This window comes from Schistosoma mansoni, chromosome 2 (genome assembly GCF_000237925.1).
Source record: "Schistosoma mansoni strain Puerto Rico chromosome 2, complete genome".
NCBI classification, from domain to species: Eukaryota; Metazoa; Platyhelminthes; class Trematoda; order Strigeidida; family Schistosomatidae; genus Schistosoma; species Schistosoma mansoni.
Window position 1 is genome coordinate 25,644,736 of NC_031496.1, and position 18,338 is coordinate 25,663,073.

Here is an 18,338-nt window from a genome sequence, read left to right on the forward strand (position 1 = left end):
GATAATTCCTTGAAAAGCTTGGACCAGATTGCCAGGCGAAACGTTGGATTTACTACAAATTCATTCGCTGTGATTTTACAAATATATATTATTCCTATTTAATGTCTTACATCAACTCGGCGCTCAAATACTGTGAAACTATTCGCTCTAATTTAGACGAGAGTTCTTATACATATCCTTAAGTTATGATAATTCTGTTGGCCAAAAAGACAGCAAGAGCCTCACAATTAAACTAACCAGTTAAGAGAATGCAACATATTCAAGATCTTCCCTCCTTTTAAACTACAGGTAATCTTCAGTACCACCACCACTATCCCCATTTTTGTTTAACTTCATTATAGACCTGTTGCTGTAAATAACACTCTCGTCGACTGAATTTTCAGGAATTGACCTCCTACCAGCAGGGCCACTTATCGACTTGGAATACGCAGATGACATAGTCCTGTTTGGTGAAGACGCTGACAAAATGCAGAGTCTTCTGTTAGAACTGAGTAATGATGCCAGGATGTTTGGGATGCGTTTCTCCCCATCCAAATGTAAATTGTTACTCCAGGACTGGCCTGCGTCAACACCCGAACTAAGGATAGGGAGTGAAGTAGTCGAACGCGTCGACAACTTCACTTATCTTGGAAGTCTGATCAGCCCTAATGGGTTGGTGTCTGACGAAATCTCAGCACGGATTCAAAAAGCTCGTTTGGCTTTTGTCAACTTACGTCACCTGTGGCGAAGACGAGATATCCGTCTATCAATTAAGGGACGAGTATACTGCACAGCAGTTCGCTCTGTTCTATTTTACGGCTGCGAAGCGTGGTCATTAAGAGTAGAAGATACTCGTAGGTTACTAGTATTTGACCACAGATGCCTTAGGAATATTGCTCGCATCTGCTGGGATAACCGGGTAAGTAATAGTGAGGTTAGACGCAGGGTATTAGGGAATGATGGTAAATCAGTTGATGAGGTCATGAATCTTCATCGACTGAGATGGTTGGGCCACGTGTTACGTATGCCTGAACACCGATTACCACGACGCGCTATGATGACTAGTGTAGGAGATGGTTGGAAGAGAGTTAAGGGCGGCCAAACCAAAACGTGGCATCAGTGCTTGAAGTCACTAACTTCTAGTCTGAGCCATGTTGGCAGATGCAGACTACCTGGTTGGGGTCCGCGTGACTATCGTAACCAATGGTTGGAGACTCTGGGTGACATGGCTCAGAATCGATCACAATGGCGTAGGTGTATACACTCTTTATCTTCCCTTAAACCTTGAGATTAAAATTGCTTCATATCTGTCTTCCTTCCTGTACTATATCCTTATATACAACCTTTCTTTATATACTACCACCACTAAATTAATTACTTCTATGAATCCGGTGTTCATCTTGTTGTGCTAACGAGGTATGGCAACTTGGACCGATGCATATACGTGCCTGGTCTTACGTTGTAGCTGACTGACTGACAGTACCACCACCTCATTATTTGACATCAGATGAAATTTCCTAGTTAATTAAGTCTAAAAAGTAGTTTCTTCTTAAGAAATAATTCAGTAGTATTAAAAAGTGGTAGATATTCATGTAAAATTACAATCAAAATTATTCTATCTTATCATCAGGAGTAAAACTGAAAAAAGTTATCAATAAAAATTACCAGTTATATCTGATATTTCAGTTTGACAACTAGACTTCCATTTACGACTTTGACGTTTATCTGTAAACTGTACATTATACTGGGATAGCGAGTTTTTTAAATGTTCTGGAGATAAAAATGTATCCAGCCAATTTTGTCTCTGTTCATACACATCTGAACGATGTGTATAATGTGCAGCAGCAGGATCAAGATAACCCATTAATAAATCTAATAACCATTCAGGGACAACAGATCGAATATTCATAAGATCCCTTGATTAGGCATAATTTATAGAGAAAACAAATATATAAAAATGTTATCAATATAATATATACAAGAAGGAGTACATGAGAAGGAAGAATAATAATATCTTTTAGTTAAGGCTAAAATGATGCAGTATAATTGGCTTTAAGATAATGTTTCTCAATCTAAATTTGTTTGTTTGCTCACGCTTATGCCAATCCTATTTATGTATTGTTAGCTAGACTGAGCTATTTGGACATCATTTAGCATTCTGACTATGAAATTGAGTAACATTAATTCGAAACATCAATCGGTAATAATTAAAGTAGGGTCAAGGAAAAATGTGCGTTAGCTCAAGTGGACATTCTATGTTAGGATGATAATATAAAATTAACGAGATGAACAGTAGAAGAATCGTAATACAATAGTAGCAATAGTAATATAAGAATGGTTGGACACTGAGAGTATAGTTCTAAAAAAGCAAAGTGAAAAGGAATGTACAAAAGAATACTGGAGCTCAACATTAAGATAGAGTGAATGAATCGAAGACACCTATGGTCAACGGATGTATCCAAATTTCATATTTTACAGTCAGAGAGATACGAAATAGGCAGCTGTACAATGTATTTGCACTTTGATTTACAGAAGAACATCTCTACTTCTCCACAAATAACGCAAGTATTAAATTTTTAATTATAAGATAAGAAGCATCATTTCTCTATAAATTACAAATACACTTTGTCGATGAATGCTAATAAACATGAAATCTAAACCGATAACTTCCTACTAATTCCTTTCAATTATATGCAAAATTATGGTAGAATTTCAGATAACTAGTGTTTGAAGCCCGTTTTAACTAATTCGTTTCGAGTAACTGGGTAGTGTCATTAGCCTTCACAATAAGAATGTGGCTCAAAACCAAGTGCATGAATCTGCATCTGGTGAGTTGAAAAAAGCTTGTGGAGATAGGACTATTAAACATATTTTGTAAACAATTTTTCATAGTTTTTGCATCTATTTTGTGTATTTTCATATTCTATACATTTAGCACTAAACAGTTGTACTTGTTGTTCAAGTTTATGACTTTGAATACATGTTAATTGACTTCCTTCCGTTTCAAATACACCATATCACGGCGTTGTAACTTCTCCTCATTAAATACATTCTAACACACAAATGCATCGTTCTATTATGTCTGCAAATGCGTTCAATAAATCATTAATCGAATATCATCTACGTTTATATACTATTGTAACGCTCTTATCACATTCTACGCTTGGTAAACTTACTGGAGCCAAATCGTCCATATTGGAATCATTAATCTTCCATAATTGTGGATTACTGGAACCAAACTCAACTGAACACGCAAAAGCCAGCAGACTTAAGTAACGTCCCTAACTTTTATTTGTGTGTATTTAACTTAATAACTGTTTATGGTTACATAAACTTTTGACGTAATATTTTCATTGCTATTTTTGGTTAACATACGTTTTGGTCCACCACAAGCTAAATGTATGCTTTAGGCTACGTAAAAATGAATAAATACAAGGACAAAATATGGAGTGATATGGCAATTTAACTCAATCATGAAGTATGTATCTTTGTACCCAGTTATGAATTACACTTTAAGTTTGAGAGCTAGTGATAATTTACTGTTGCTCAAACCGGATTAGATAGATGAGTGTAATCTCAAACCACCCTACCTAATAGTAGATGAAAGTTAAACGGTAGATTAAAGGCTGAATCACTTGACTTCCAATCACTGAATCCCAACTCTGAATCTTACTACAGCTACTCCTATTCTGAGCAGTTAAGTACAGAAAATGAAATGAAAACTGACCTTATAGTTTCTAAAACAGCTTTGAAATTATTTTCTTTTGGTTTTCGTCTAATTAAAACGTTGAATGTATCATATAAATCTTCTGGGGAAACTTGTTCAGCTTCATCGACTTGTGATTGTAATGCTTGAATTTCTTCAGTAGTACGTCCTTCACGTTTTGCTCGAATCACTTTTGATCGTAACACTTCAGCACGCATTTGTTCAGTCTTTAAATGGTCTAAATCTGTTTGATATTGTACGGGATCTAAGCGTACACGCCATGTCGGTAAAGTATCAACTAAGTTAGGCTTTTCTCCTATACACATATACAGTAAGAAAAAAACGGTAGAAAAATGTGGATAGAGCAGCAAAATAATTGGTGTTACCTTTTGAAAATCAACAAGATATCATATGCGAATAAGAACTAATTCTATGAAGTATGACTAATGAAAACAATTGACTACTTTATTTAAATCCACTGCCAAAAACTTCACTACAATGGATTTTTAGATTTATTTACTATCAAAGTCGATGTTAACAAAGAATGATTTGCAAACCTTAGTTTTTCCCAAATAAGCAGAAAAGAAGGATCTATGATAACGGGACGAAATACAAAAGACGAATTGTAAACTTGGATTCACAAATTTAAGAGGACTGGGTTTGAGGGTAGAGTTAGGCATGGCGATTTCAGAGACCTGTTGATCCGGTTGGAACTTAATTTTTTACTACTCTTTATGCTTTAGTGTGGAATGTTGCATAGATAATACGTTTAGACTCGAATCGATGGTGGGTAGCATCAACCACTAGTGCTTTGTCGCTAACAATGCACGATAACATAACCTCAGACAGACTTTTACAGATGTTATTCATATTCAGCTTCAAAACTATGATAACTTCCGGAGGAGTGCCAAAATAAAAACCACGAGTTGTTCAAGGTGGCACTGCAACAAAACAAAGGGTACGTAAATTAACTTAAGAGTTGACTACTTAAGGCATTGATAGACTTTTGGGAAGAATAAAGATAAATTGGCTCTTTCTCTTTTAAGCGAGGAGTTGAACAATGATTTTTACAATTTTTGTGTTGTAATCTTGTTACTATTTCTGTGTCAAGGTGAACGTATCAAGCCTATAATGGAATGATGACTCAGTGGTTAAGATGTTCGACTATCAGTTACTAAGTCACAGGTTTAAAAACCGCTACACCTACTTCAGTTTGGGCAATCTCTAACCCTGGAACTTAGAGTACAACTTGAAACCATATACCCTAATCCGTACCTGTTAAAAGAGTCGAGATAATAGTGGCCCATTAATTTGAAAAAGTAAACATTAAATCGGACCTCTTAAAATTTTGAAATAAAGATAAATTATCAAACCAATAAGTTTGCTAGACATATCACAACTAATGTAAAATGAAAAGTTAAAGCAATCTGTAAAGTCTTGATTTAGTTATAATCAACACGTTGGGCCTGGTGCAAGTGTATCTTCAGTCCAAAGTGCCACACCATAATTAACTAAAATGTGTAGTTCTTCAGGAAGAGACCCACCTTTTAATGGTAAAAAGCCTAGACGTTCTTCATCCGGTACTAGTTTACCTTCCTTATCGACTTGACCTTCAATTTCACAACCACGAACATAATGTAAACCAACTTGTGATGCAAACGGTTCATTCATGTTAAATCTATGTATATATGAGTAGGGTAAATAAAGAAAAAGTGTAAATTAAAGTAATTTCATGTGATTAGATCCCTCGATAAACTTTTATAACGCAAGAACAACAAATACTATGTGAGGTAAAGCGAATTCGTTTCATTTCATGTGCCCTAATCAGCATATATATGCGGAAGATCTAGACTTCCATAACATATGTTCCACTTGCTTTACAAAAATTGGAATAAATATGCTCATAAAACACTGGACTTATTAATCAGAAAGTTAATAATTTTTCAGTCTACCTGAACCTTTAGATGCAACTGTACGAGTCAACATAATTTCATGCACTAATGCTATGTCTTGACTTTGCCGTTTCTGGTTCGCTTATAATCTAATCATGTGCCATCCAACATAGTGTGAAGAGGTAAGTGATGGTTGATTATGTTAGAACCAATACAACTGACGAAAATTTACTGCCTCATTAACCGATTTACCATCTTGAAATACTCGTTATTCTTGATCTCAGAATTCCATCATACACAAAGCAATATTCTAAACACAGTTTAATCATGAATACAGATCATTCGTAAATAATGTCCTTAATGACATACAAATGATGTGAGAAATTCATGTGTATTTACTTACTAATGTCAACTTACCAAGCAGAGACATAGGATTATGAATCCATTCAGTGTTAATGATGTAAGCACAGAAACAGTTTCATTTTGAAAACGAAAGAGTAGATAATTACAATAAACAATACACGAAAACATAGATGAGAAAAAAACTAAGAAACGAAACTCAATATTATGTCGTCAGTGTCGATAAAATGCCTCTGAATAATAAGTGTAAAGATAGACTGGGTTTATACTGAATTACTAAAAAAATGAACACGCTTTGAATTCTATTGTTAATAATAAAATAAAAGTGTCATAGAAAGAGAGGGGAGACAAACATACTTCCATCCTTGTTGTTTAGTAGGTCGTATTGTTACTAGAAACACTGGGTCATGACGTCGTAAACCAAGCCATTCTTTACGAATCTCTGGACGAAGACCAGCAAGTGCTACACGTACATCAGCACGTACACGTGCTGGATGTTTAGCACCTAAATCTGGTTTAGCTACCTCAACAATATTAAATGCTTGTATTGGTAAAGCCATTCTTGACCAACCATCAAAGACGGCTTGACCAAATTCACCACGCCATGCTTTCAAACGAACAATAGCATCTTCAATATCCTATAAAAAAGAGGGAACACGTGTATGAACAATGATACATAAAGAAATAAACAACAGAAGTGATGATTGATTAAATTCGGTAACTCCATATGAATGCAAAGACACCTCAAGTCGAAAATCGATATCAGTCGAAAAATGTATTGTATCGCTATACACTGAGAGTTCTTAACAAGAAGTTACCAAGATTATTGTATTCACATCACTAAAACAATGAAAAACAAGAGTTCGGATTACAAAAGGGGCGTGCTTCGACGTCAAATGTGAGAAAGCTTGGTTAGAGCATGAGTAATAGTAGGATGAAAACGGTTTAATATAACTAGTCCAAGATGAAGCATATGAGCACGACATTAAGTCGCCTGGATAATTATACGCCTCCTAACTCAGATGGTTCGTAAAACAGTAAACATGTATAGCTGGGATGTTAAGAAAAACATAAATAAGAGTGGGGTATGATGTATCCAGTTTTCATACTTAGAAAAGATTGGGCATGTTATCTACCAATACCTATCTATCTCCTCCCACAGAACTGGCATATTTTATTCAGTTCATTTTTGTTACTAACATTAACATCGTATTTTTGTCTCTGAATTGATTCTCTAAACAATATAATGTTTAAATGCAGTAACTTGGACCAACAGAGTCATGAATGCACACTTCTGAGGAGTCTTATATTGAGGTAAAACAGATGTCCAATGCTTTCTAATTTTCAATGGTAGTCTAAGTAGGGTTAGTTCATGAAGTCAAAAGAGACTGCCACTACTGTCTGATTCCATAAATCGGAGTAAGTGATGAAATAGTGATTGAAAGTAAAGAGTTCACCATTAACTGACTATTAAATCATAGATAGAAAGACAGTATGAAATGAACAAATATTCATAACAATTCGTAATAGAACTAACTTGTCGGATTTCATAAGTTGACTCTAAACGAAATAAATTGAAATTTCTTAGTAAGTAATCTTGTAAAGTTAAAAATTGTAAGCCTAATTTTGGTAAAGCTAAACAATTTTCACCAGAATAGTATTCCGTTGGAACACGATTCTCATCCCAAATTAAATCTTCTGTAGGATATAATGATAAACTGTTTATATATTCCAATTCAGATTGACGACGAGCAAAATGATGAATTAAAATCTGTAAAAGAACAGAAAGAGGTCAAGAATAAAAAAAATTAATTAAGTATTTCGGCGAATGTAAAATCACTTCTTCATTGTCCGTATAAAACAAGAATTTTCGGCAATTTACTCTGTAATCATTTATGATCCGTGATTGATAATCTCGAGTGTTGTTAGAGAGTATGAGGACGGTTTTTACTTCCCAAGTGACCGCATTATGAAAGGATGTTTCTTCTTGACGGACTTGAAAAACAGAAATCCGTAAGGCAAGGTGAGGGATGGTATTTCTAGGATCGAATTTTAGTAACCCGCTCTTTCTGTTGTAGGAAGGCAGCTTCGCAACAGATGCTGATAGTTTGAGGGTAGTACTCTTTTGTAGTCAGACTGCAATACAGTTCACAGCAAGTTGTTACCATCCGACAATGAGTTAGCTACTTTTAGTCACTGTTCTCAAGCAAACCTACCAGATATGGTAGGACATAAATGAACAAGTGTTTCACGCAATACAGATAGGTTCAATCATCACGATATGCAAGCCCAACCACCATATCAAAGTAGCAGCCACGGTCGGTATCCAAAACCCGACCTGTAACACACAGTTCAATGGTGATAGTTTGAGAGCTGATTATAATTGAAGGAGGGCAACTGAAAAGGAGGATTTTTATATGGGATATATCTAAAAACACATTAAATGGAACAATCGGTGTGGTTAAAAATAATTGATTTTAAGAATCTTCTTTAATATAGAGATTTTTCATGACCGTATGCGTGGTTTATATTTAATAAATGATTAGCCTCGATGAAGTTGTGCCGTCAACTACTGAACCCGAAACTAGTACAAATCTAAACGTTTGATAAGTTTATTTTGAGTCATTAAAAGTGCGGCCCAACTTTGTAGCCAAGTACACACGTATGCACTGAGCTCTCAGCCACGCATAAAAACCCATACACCTAGAATATTTTTTATCAACGAGTATGGCAAACAATTGTCCAGGACTAGAATCATTCTTGAATTCTTCATGACGTTGGTTGAAATGCTTGAAGAGAACTGTCCTATTCGATAAACAGCTGACAACATTTAACGAATTCGAAACTTTTTCCCAATTGGTTTGTTGCGATCAGAAGGCAAGTTTATGTTTTTCTTTAACTCAGTGTAACAGTTTGTGACAATAGTTTATGCCTAGTGTGACACATTGGTTTTACTATCAGTGTAAAATTTTAGTCAGTAAAACATCGGGTTTTTTTTCCAGTGTAACACTATCAATTAAAGGTGAATTTCATTCAGTACGATGGGTGTGAAATTTCGCTGCAGGGTGACATTTAAACTCTTTTTAGCAATGAGTCTCCTTAATAAATTTCGATAGTGCAATAAGAAGGCGAAAATTATCAGAACTATGTGATATATCACCATATACTGTTTGTATTTATTCAGTATGAACTTTGCATATGTTTTACAGAAACCCTGTGTATCTTTTCACTTATATAATGTTCATTAACTAATCGTCAAGTATTTGTAAAATTAGCATACAAATGAATGTGTTTGTTTTAACAACGTCATTTTTTGAAGAGCTAATAAACCTTTATTGTACCAGTCTTCTTGTTCTCATTTTGCGTCCTGGGAATTATAATAGTTTCTTCTTCCAAGTATAAGCAGTAGGACTGAAAATATTACATTAAGCTCACTAAAAAAAACCTTAGTAGCTCGGTGTGTATGGACAGGTAGGTTCTATTAGCTTGACTCTTAGGTAAATTTTAGACACATATACACATAAGTTATTTAACAATGTGTACTTACTCGAATTATCAAATCTTTATCCATAAATTTAGCTTCTAATTTATCTCTAAGAGAGTTTAAATCAAACTCATCTACATCTTGATCATTTGAACGAATTCGTTTTGCAGGTGGTAACTGACAATCGTTAGTATCATCAATCTTATTTTGTTCATTATTTTGAATAAATTCTTTTTTTAATGTAACAAGACCAAAACATGAAGCTAGTTGATAAAGTTGATCTCTGTCTAACACTGATAAATGTTTACGTAACAATTGTGCAGTTTCAATTCCAGCAGGATGTGAGACAGAAAATGGTAGGAGTTTGTCTTTATGCAATGCAAACGTTCTCAATTGTAAATTACTTAGTTTAGCACAGTGTCTACAAAATAAATGAATTGATGAAGTTTTTTCCCAAACAAGCAATAATTAAATTGTAGTACTTTCATTAGGAAAAAAAGCGTTTAATAGTAATAAGCGGTGGAATTCTTAATAACTGTTTCACTGTAATGCCCCCAAATGCCCTGGTACGGCCGAGAGTAGGGAGAATCCGCCCTCCTTCTTGAAATGCTCTCACATGGCCACGCGTATACAGCCTCTGTCAGGGAAGTCCTACTCACTGCCTTCTCGTGGCGGGGGTGTTGTTTACAAAAGTGAGAGGACGAAAAGTGAATGTCCGGTGCTTTAACCGGGTCGGTGGACACGGAAATTCCACTTAGGGGAGTTGGGAAACCCTGATTCCAAACCAATGGTACACATGGGCTTCAGTATCCTGAGGGAACAAATGGCGTATGAACCTGTTGTTGGTCACCGGCTACCATGAGACTGCATCTCCTCACGATGCTCCACTGCCTTATGGATCAGACCTTTAGGTCAAAGGCTCCGGGTGTGGCCCCCTAAGAAAACCACCAGCTTCAGTTTGGGCACCCGGGCAGTATCACAGCCCTCACACAAATCAAATGAGATTTGTGCGGCGCACATATATGGTGCCTTTTTGTACCAATATTTATGTGTTTAAATAAATAAATAAATAAAAAAGTTTCACTGTAATAAATTAATAACTAATATTATTATGGTCATTATCGACTCATTTACTAGATACAGATACATGTACTTAGTCACACTAATAATACTATTTAGTTGGATAAACCGAAGTAAATGAAGGGGGTCTGAACGTGAAAATTAGATACCCTAACTACTGGGCGACTGCTCCAATGTAACTATATTTCAGAATCTATTTTTACAAACATTAGACATCGGTATAAAGTAGATGGAATGTACCCAACAGTAGAATAGAGGATCTACGTTTCATCCTATTTGGGACGTATCAGCTGGATTATACCTGCATCGCAGAGTTGATGTCCACTCAAGAACCCTGACCCAGAACTATTGACATCAAACGCCAACATTTTATCCACTTAGCTACTGAGTCCATATAGCCACTCACTTGTACAGCGGGTATGAATGTCAACTTAATTTGTAATGGTACATCTAGCTGACGAGTTCCATATGTCACGTACTGCACGTCATGGAGTCCACTGCAAGCTACATTTGATATATTCTATATACACTTGTGTCATAATGGCTAAATTGAGGGAATCAGCACAGGATGGATATACGCGAACCAAGACTGATCAAATGTCAGTCAAAATATAGATAATAGGATAACCCAACCCATCACAAATCAAATTAGAGTTCTGTGTGTTGCATGGACATTGAGTCAATAAATAAAATTTAATACTATAACTTACTCCTAGGAGAGAATTTTTACAAAAAACTTACCTTTTATCCATTTCCGCTTCATCCAATGGTTCGCCAGTACTTTCATCAATATGAAAATGAGCGTAAAAAGCTAACAAATCAACTAGTTCTGAAAATAACTTCCCATCTGGACGTTTGATAAGTGCAGATTTCTGACAATATACAACAATATGTCTATCGTCGAGAACAACATTTAATATTCGACGTGTAAGCAGCATACTCTCCAAATCGATTAACAATAATATGAAACGTTCTAAGTAGTGAATCAACAAAGGTTCTATGGGCTTTAATTAAAAGAAAAGGAGAGGAAATTAAAATAATTCAGTATGGCTGTACGATACTTTACATGACAAAGATTTCTGTTTTATTATGTTCTAAAAACTGTCCGAAAACTTGAATCTAAATTTTGTGCATACCAGTCGGCGTTGAAAAGAGATGAGATTGTAACCATAGAAGTGACCTATGCTCCACCAACTTTAGGTCTCACGCCGTTTACATCCACAGCCAGTTATCACTGAGAGAGATATTTAAATAAACAGCTAGCTTTATTAACTGTCTAGTGGCTCATTTAAATGCCTAGCCTACCACCACAATGGAAGATCTACTCATGGTGAAAAAGGCTCTTTAAATTTGGCACAAACTTGACTGACAAGTCTCGGCAAGTACAAGTTTTCTGTGAATTACTTCAAGAAAGTGTGTTGCAATGTTTTGTCACCTTATTCAGTGATAGTAATATGTTGTTTTTGATCAAAAGAATACAATCAGAAGACGTATAAAACATTTACTCTAGTTACTATTTGCGCATTAATTCGTGTAAAGAACTATCATAAATGTACTGTGAAAATTATGCTACTGGTTTAATGTATACTAAAAAAGTAAGTGTATTTATTCAACGAAGTAGTTCGTTTCTATAGGATCGAATGAGTAGTACACCATATACATCTTATTGAAGTCAAGGCTTGGAAACACAATACTCCTCAGAAAAAAAGAAAAAAACAACCGACATGATAATCAACTGATAAGGTATTTAGTGTTCTGTTGAAATAAGATCAACTGCGTGAATTGGGGAGAAAAACCTTTCGTTATTTAAGAAAGCCTAACGATATGAATGAAAAACTGACCTTGCATCAAATAATTACACCAATTTCTGAAAGGGGGACTATTTGGTATTTAACCCATTTTGTCATTTATTATTACTTCTGACTAATGATACTGTTCAGTCGATCAGTCAGTGAGAATCAAATTAGGATTTAGCACAAATATGCATCGGCTAAAGTTGTTATACCATAACAGCAAGGCGAGGTGAAATTAACAAGATGGATAATAAATGAGTCGGGATAGTAGTTTCAATGACAGTAAGAAAAACTACATATAAACAATATGGTCCGAAAGGAATAAATGTAGTGATAAGATAAAAAGTATGGAATTATATTAAGACTCAATATCTAAGGAAAGATAGAAGATGAATAGAGCAGCGCCGCTGAGACCAATTTTAAAATATTCCACCTAATATGTTCAACCATTGATAACAATCATCACATGGATCCCGATTCTGTAGTCTGCATTTACCAACTTGATTCAGACCAACAGTCAACAGACTCATGACTTGATGCTATGTCCCAGTTTGGGCGCCATCAACTCTCTTCTAACATACTCCTGCTCGTATGTTGAAAATTAAACGTACACAGAACATAATTATTCCAATTCCTTTCACAATGTTAGTTACTTTTGCTTTTGAAAAATCAGAGGCCAAATCGAAAATCAATAGTTACATACATACCTTATCTTCATCCTTTTCAGGTATTGAATTCAACAGAGTTAAAAACACATCCAAAATTCGTGGAATAAATGAATGCTGAAATACCATATTATCTCGTTCAGTAGGGGAAACTTTTGTATCACGATATTTTTGTAATTTTTTTAATAAGCGAGCATATCGTGGATGTGATTTTAGTTCAAGACTTAAACGAGTCGGTTGAAGATGATCTTGCCAAATGGCTAGGCTATATAATTCACGAAGACTACGTCGTAATACACCAACTTCAGCCAAATTTGTAAAACAATGTGATAAGAAAATGATAAGAACTATATGCTCCAGAATACATTTTTTCTGTTGTACTGGATTCGACGACTCGTCGGACGTTTGGTTTTTGTCTTTCCCATCATTATCATCATCTTTAGACCTTGTATTGATCTCAGTGAGTAGTGGGTTAACCGTCAATATCTGCGGGGATTCATCAAGTAGAATATGCAGTACTCGTTGAATAAGCCCACTAAATTTATCCGCTGTGACTACAAAAGTCTAGAATATTCAGAGAAAAGAGAAACACAACAGTAACCGAAATAATACAGATATGGGTCAACACTGATTATTTGAAAGAATATTATTATTTCAAGACTAATCATTTGAGCAGCTTTTAAAAGTTAGTATGTCAGTCCGACATTGTGTTTCACACTCAATTCTAGGAAAATAAAAGTAGTTGTCTCCGATAATGAGTTTACTACTTAAATAATGTTTTGGAACTGCTAACTTTAGAATTACTAGTTGTATTTAGCAACTAACTAGTGTTGAAATACGACTAAACAGTATAAGGACAGTTATCGACACCAAGAAGGGTCTAGTGGAATTTCGAAAGTCATAACTTTTTGTTAGGACCTAGGGTAGTATTACTCAAATATACTTTTGAAAATTCTCTTTACTCATAATCCAGTTTTGGGGCTATGTTTACAAACAGAGAGAAAATTGTTTAATACTCCTTGTGTTCACGATGCATTCCTGATTGACGTTGATATGGTATGAACATTTGGCTCAACTAATGAAAAAAGGGTGGCACTTAAACCATCGAAGATGATATGATGGTCAAAGAATTTAGCTCCTAGAAAGTAGATTTCCGGTTCGAACCACGCTCCACTTACATCATTTGGAGCAACTGGTTGGTATCACTAACAGTCTCATACAAACAGTATAGCTCAAAGTCGAATACACTAACTTTTACTTGGGTAGATGAAGTTACATTTAATCTATAGGAAATTACAGCAGTAGAACTCAATAGAGAAACACTAGAAATCAGTCCGCAGTTCGAATTCATAAATTCATTCTGGAGTAACAGACATCTGCTTCTAATAAACGCACTTGAATAACATCGTGATGTTCAGTCTCACTTTTTAAGTTTAACTAGTGATATGTAATTGGTTCAGTCTCAGACAGAGGATAACTTTCTAACTATTTGATCCCAGATAGTAACACAACTATCCCATGTGAGGGATGTATGAAATGCCCATCCAAATATAATGAGGTTTTTTAAAAAGTTACATTCGTGTTAGGTGAAAATCTTACTAGTTTTTTCCATTCATTTTTGTTATTTATTTTGCGAATATTAATTATAAACTAAATTTTTCGAAACATTATTTTAGACAAATTTACGCAAGCTCTAATCGAGATAAATAATTTTGTAGTTTCATTGGAAATCAAATATTATTTAGTGAATATTTCATTTGCCTAGTAAAATTATGAAATGTAAATTGGTTTTGTACAGATGTACTTGTTTAAGGGTGGACTATGCACATTGGATAAGGATAACTTATACCACCTAGCTCATCAGATCAAAATAAATGGAGTGTGAAACATTCAACACAAGTACACAGGTCTATTTAGACATACTTTAGCATGGCGAAAACTAACTTCTCAATGAATATTCCGTATAATTATTCCCATAACTTTGTAAAACTCATAATCGTATCCTTGGCTTTAAGATGGATTCCCCAAGTCACGAGTAGTGAAGTTTAAGCTTTTCGAGAGTGAAATAGTTATTTTATTTATTTATTTGAACACATAAATATTGGTACAAAGGGGCACCAGATACATATGCGCCACACAAATCTCGTTTGATTTGTGTGAGGGCTGTGATACTGCCCGGGTGCCCAAACCGAAGCAGGTGGTTTTCTTAGGGGGCCACACCCGGAGCCTTTGACCAAAAGATCTGATCCTCAAGACAGTGGGGCATCGTAAAGAGTGTACATACTGCTAGGGAGTTCTATGCAGAGAAAAAAACTGTCTAGTGCACTCTTATTTAATTAATTAGTTATTTATTTATTTATTTATACACATAAATATTGGTACAAACGGGTACCAGATACATATGCGCCACACAAATCTCATTTCATTTGTGTGAGGGCTGTGATACTGCCCAGGTGCCCAAACTGAAGCTGGTGGTTTTCTTAGGGGGCCACACCCGGAGCCTTTGACCTAAAGGTCTGATCCATAAGGCAGTGGAGCATCGTGAGGAGATGCAGTCTCATGGTAGCCGGTGACCAACAACAGGTTCATACGCCATTTGTTCCCTCAGGATACTGAAGCCCATGTGTACCATTGGTTTGGAATCAGGGTTTCCCAACTCTCCTAGGCGGACTTGCCGTATCCACCGACCCGGTTAAAGCGCCGGACATTCGCTTTTTGTCCTCTCAATTTCGTGAACAACACCCCCGCCACGAGAAGGCAGTGAGTAGGACTTCCCTGACAGAGGCTGTATACGCGTGGCCATGTGAGAGCATTTCAAGAAGGAGGGCGGATTCTCCCCACTCTCGGCCGTATCAGGGCATTTCGGGGGCTATTGCACCCTAGTTTCTAATGATTTCCCGTTTGATGTCAGACTTTGATTCAAAGTTATTTCATATACTTATTAACTATTATATACAAGCTAATTCACACAGTCGTATATATTGCAGCTGATTTAGTTATTAAAAATTAAAACAAGGTTGCGGTTCCCTTATATAGTCTTACTCTAAACACTATAAGACTAGTTGTTCTATGGTAATACGGAATGCTGAATGATCTATTTGACTTCTTGTAAAACAATATTTCGACATTACCGCTTCATATATATATATATATATATATATATATATATATATACTGTAAAAGCGGTCATTTTCGATAGTTCGCGGATAGCCTTGTTCATAAAAATTGTTACACTAACCGGCCATATTGGAACACGACCACGGGCTTTTTCATTAACCATTGCACATATTGATAAAACATGGGCACGGCTGCTAGTATCTGGTTCAAAATGTGGCCAAAGCCATTGCTCTAAATACTGATTCAATTCAAGAGCTAGACATCGGCGATGTGAAAATCCAGAGGCCAGCAATTCCTGACGATAAATCCGTTCCATCACATTTGGTTGAAAAGGTCTGTATGTATCTGTTGGACATGCTGAAGGATGACTATTTTTTAGTGGCCCCTGAGTTGTAATCCAATAAGTACGAGCAAGTTGGCTGATTCGATCTTGTGACACATAATCTACTGAGTCACGAAATGACATCTATGAGTAAGATAAAAAAACAAAGAGATAAACACCACTCAACAGTAAAGAAAGTGGATCGACTTGTAGATAATTAAAAAGTTGGTTGCTCACAAACATAATGTAAATAGATATGATAAGTGGATTGTTTTGTGTATCAGTCTTTAGATTAATTAATCTATCCCTGCAAAAAAATAAGTCGATTTGCTCTCCCTTTGAACATCCAAGTGATTTTCGAAGAATTACTCGCATTTTGTGATAAAAATGAATTGATAGTAATGAGGTGACAGATTACTGAATAGTGATGACAAATATGTTGGGCTAGCTTGGGTACTTTTTATGTAGGTCAACTACCGCCTATCTCGATGCAAGATATGGGCTAGGGTAAGAATAGATTGGGGGAAAACTAAAGATGGCCAAACCAATACATGGCACCAGTATATAAAGTCACTTGTTGTTGGACTAGCCCATTTTGGTAGATGTAGGTTATCTAGTTGGGGTTCTCTCTTTTTTACGTCTCGAGTTCATCCCTTCTTTTTAAATCGGACTCGCCAGTGTCTAATCTTTCTTGCTACCATTGGTACTATTATTATTAAAATTCCTTTGAATTTCATCTTGTCAATTCTATCTCACCGTGATGATATAGTATGGAATCTAAAGTCACCGCTTATTTGTGCTGGGTCCTACGTTGTATACGATTGACTGAGTCAAAATGAACTTCTTTAAAGTTGATGCTAGATAATTATGAAAAGCCTATTTTGGATGAGCTAGTGGATGCTAATAATTTTATTTGAGCCAACAAATATTAGATACACTTTAATGGACCGGAAATACAATAGATGTATGGTATTTTAGTGCAAATATAATGAAGAAAGAAAATTTACAGGTCATGGTGAAGTCGATAAGCAATAGTCAGTACATTTGCATAACAGCATATGCCGTTAACATATGTGGAAATAATGGCTAGTAACGAGAGATTTTTAGGATATCAGTAATAGTTAACTCGAAATATAAAGTTTTATGGTTTGAAAAAATACAAACCATTGCTATAATCATAAGTTGATCTCTAATTCAGAAATCGTTTTGTTTTCTGACCATGGAATGGTGGAGACCTGTTATGCGAAGTCGCTATTGGATTGGAGGTAGCTATCACATTTTCGTAACCAAGTAAGTGTTCTCTTTTGAGCTATAATTAAACGCTTGGTGCTCGTTTCTGTTTATTTATTTAAACAAATATTGGTACAAAGAAGCATCAGATATATATGCGCCACACAAATCTCATTTCATTTGTGTGAGGGCTGTGATACTGCCCAGGTGCCCAAACTGAAGCTGGTGGTTTTCTTAGGGGGCCACACCCGGAGCCTTTGACCTAAAGGTCTGATCCACAAGGCAGTGGAGCATCGTGAGGAGATGCAGTCTCATGGTAGACGGTGACCAACAATAGGTTCATACGCCATTTGTTCCCTCAGGATACTGGAGCCCATGCTCACCTTTGGTTTAGAATCAGGGTTTTCCAACTCTCCTAGGTGAACTTTCCGTGTCCATCAACCCGGTTAAAGCGCCGGACATTCGCTTTTTGTCCTCTCAATTCCGTAAACAACAGTAATGACGCAAGAATGCAGTGAGTAGGACTTCCTTGGCAGAGGCTATATACGTGTGGCAATGTGAGAGCATTTCAAGAGGGAGAGCTGACTCTCCCCACTCTCGACCGTACCAGGGCATTTGGGGGCTTTTTATTAGAGTTGAAGTCAAACAGAAGGATTCAGTACAGAGAAATGTGAATTTTTGGTCTGATAAACAGACCCGCAATGGCAGGT

The 18,338-nt window shown here is 35.9% G+C and overlaps 1 protein-coding gene across 1 annotated transcript in view; it reads right to left on the bottom strand.

Annotated features, from left to right (window-relative positions):
• Positions 1-17,565, bottom strand: part of Smp_124640 (putative dna2/nam7 helicase family member) — a gene marked incomplete at its 5' end in the record, with an annotated part of 33,324 nt that extends 15,759 nt beyond the window's left edge. Inside the window, 11 exon segments of the mRNA XM_018796206.1 lie at positions 1,645-1,895; positions 3,707-3,788; positions 3,900-4,001; positions 5,254-5,363; positions 6,295-6,575; positions 7,475-7,655; positions 9,552-9,842; positions 11,243-11,505; positions 13,002-13,523; positions 16,198-16,542; positions 17,563-17,565. Of these exon segments, the coding sequence (XP_018650442.1) occupies positions 1,645-1,895; positions 3,707-3,788; positions 3,900-4,001; positions 5,254-5,363; positions 6,295-6,575; positions 7,475-7,655; positions 9,552-9,842; positions 11,243-11,505; positions 13,002-13,523; positions 16,198-16,542; positions 17,563-17,565 (2,431 nt within the window).
• Positions 17,566-18,338: the final 773 nt, after the last annotated feature.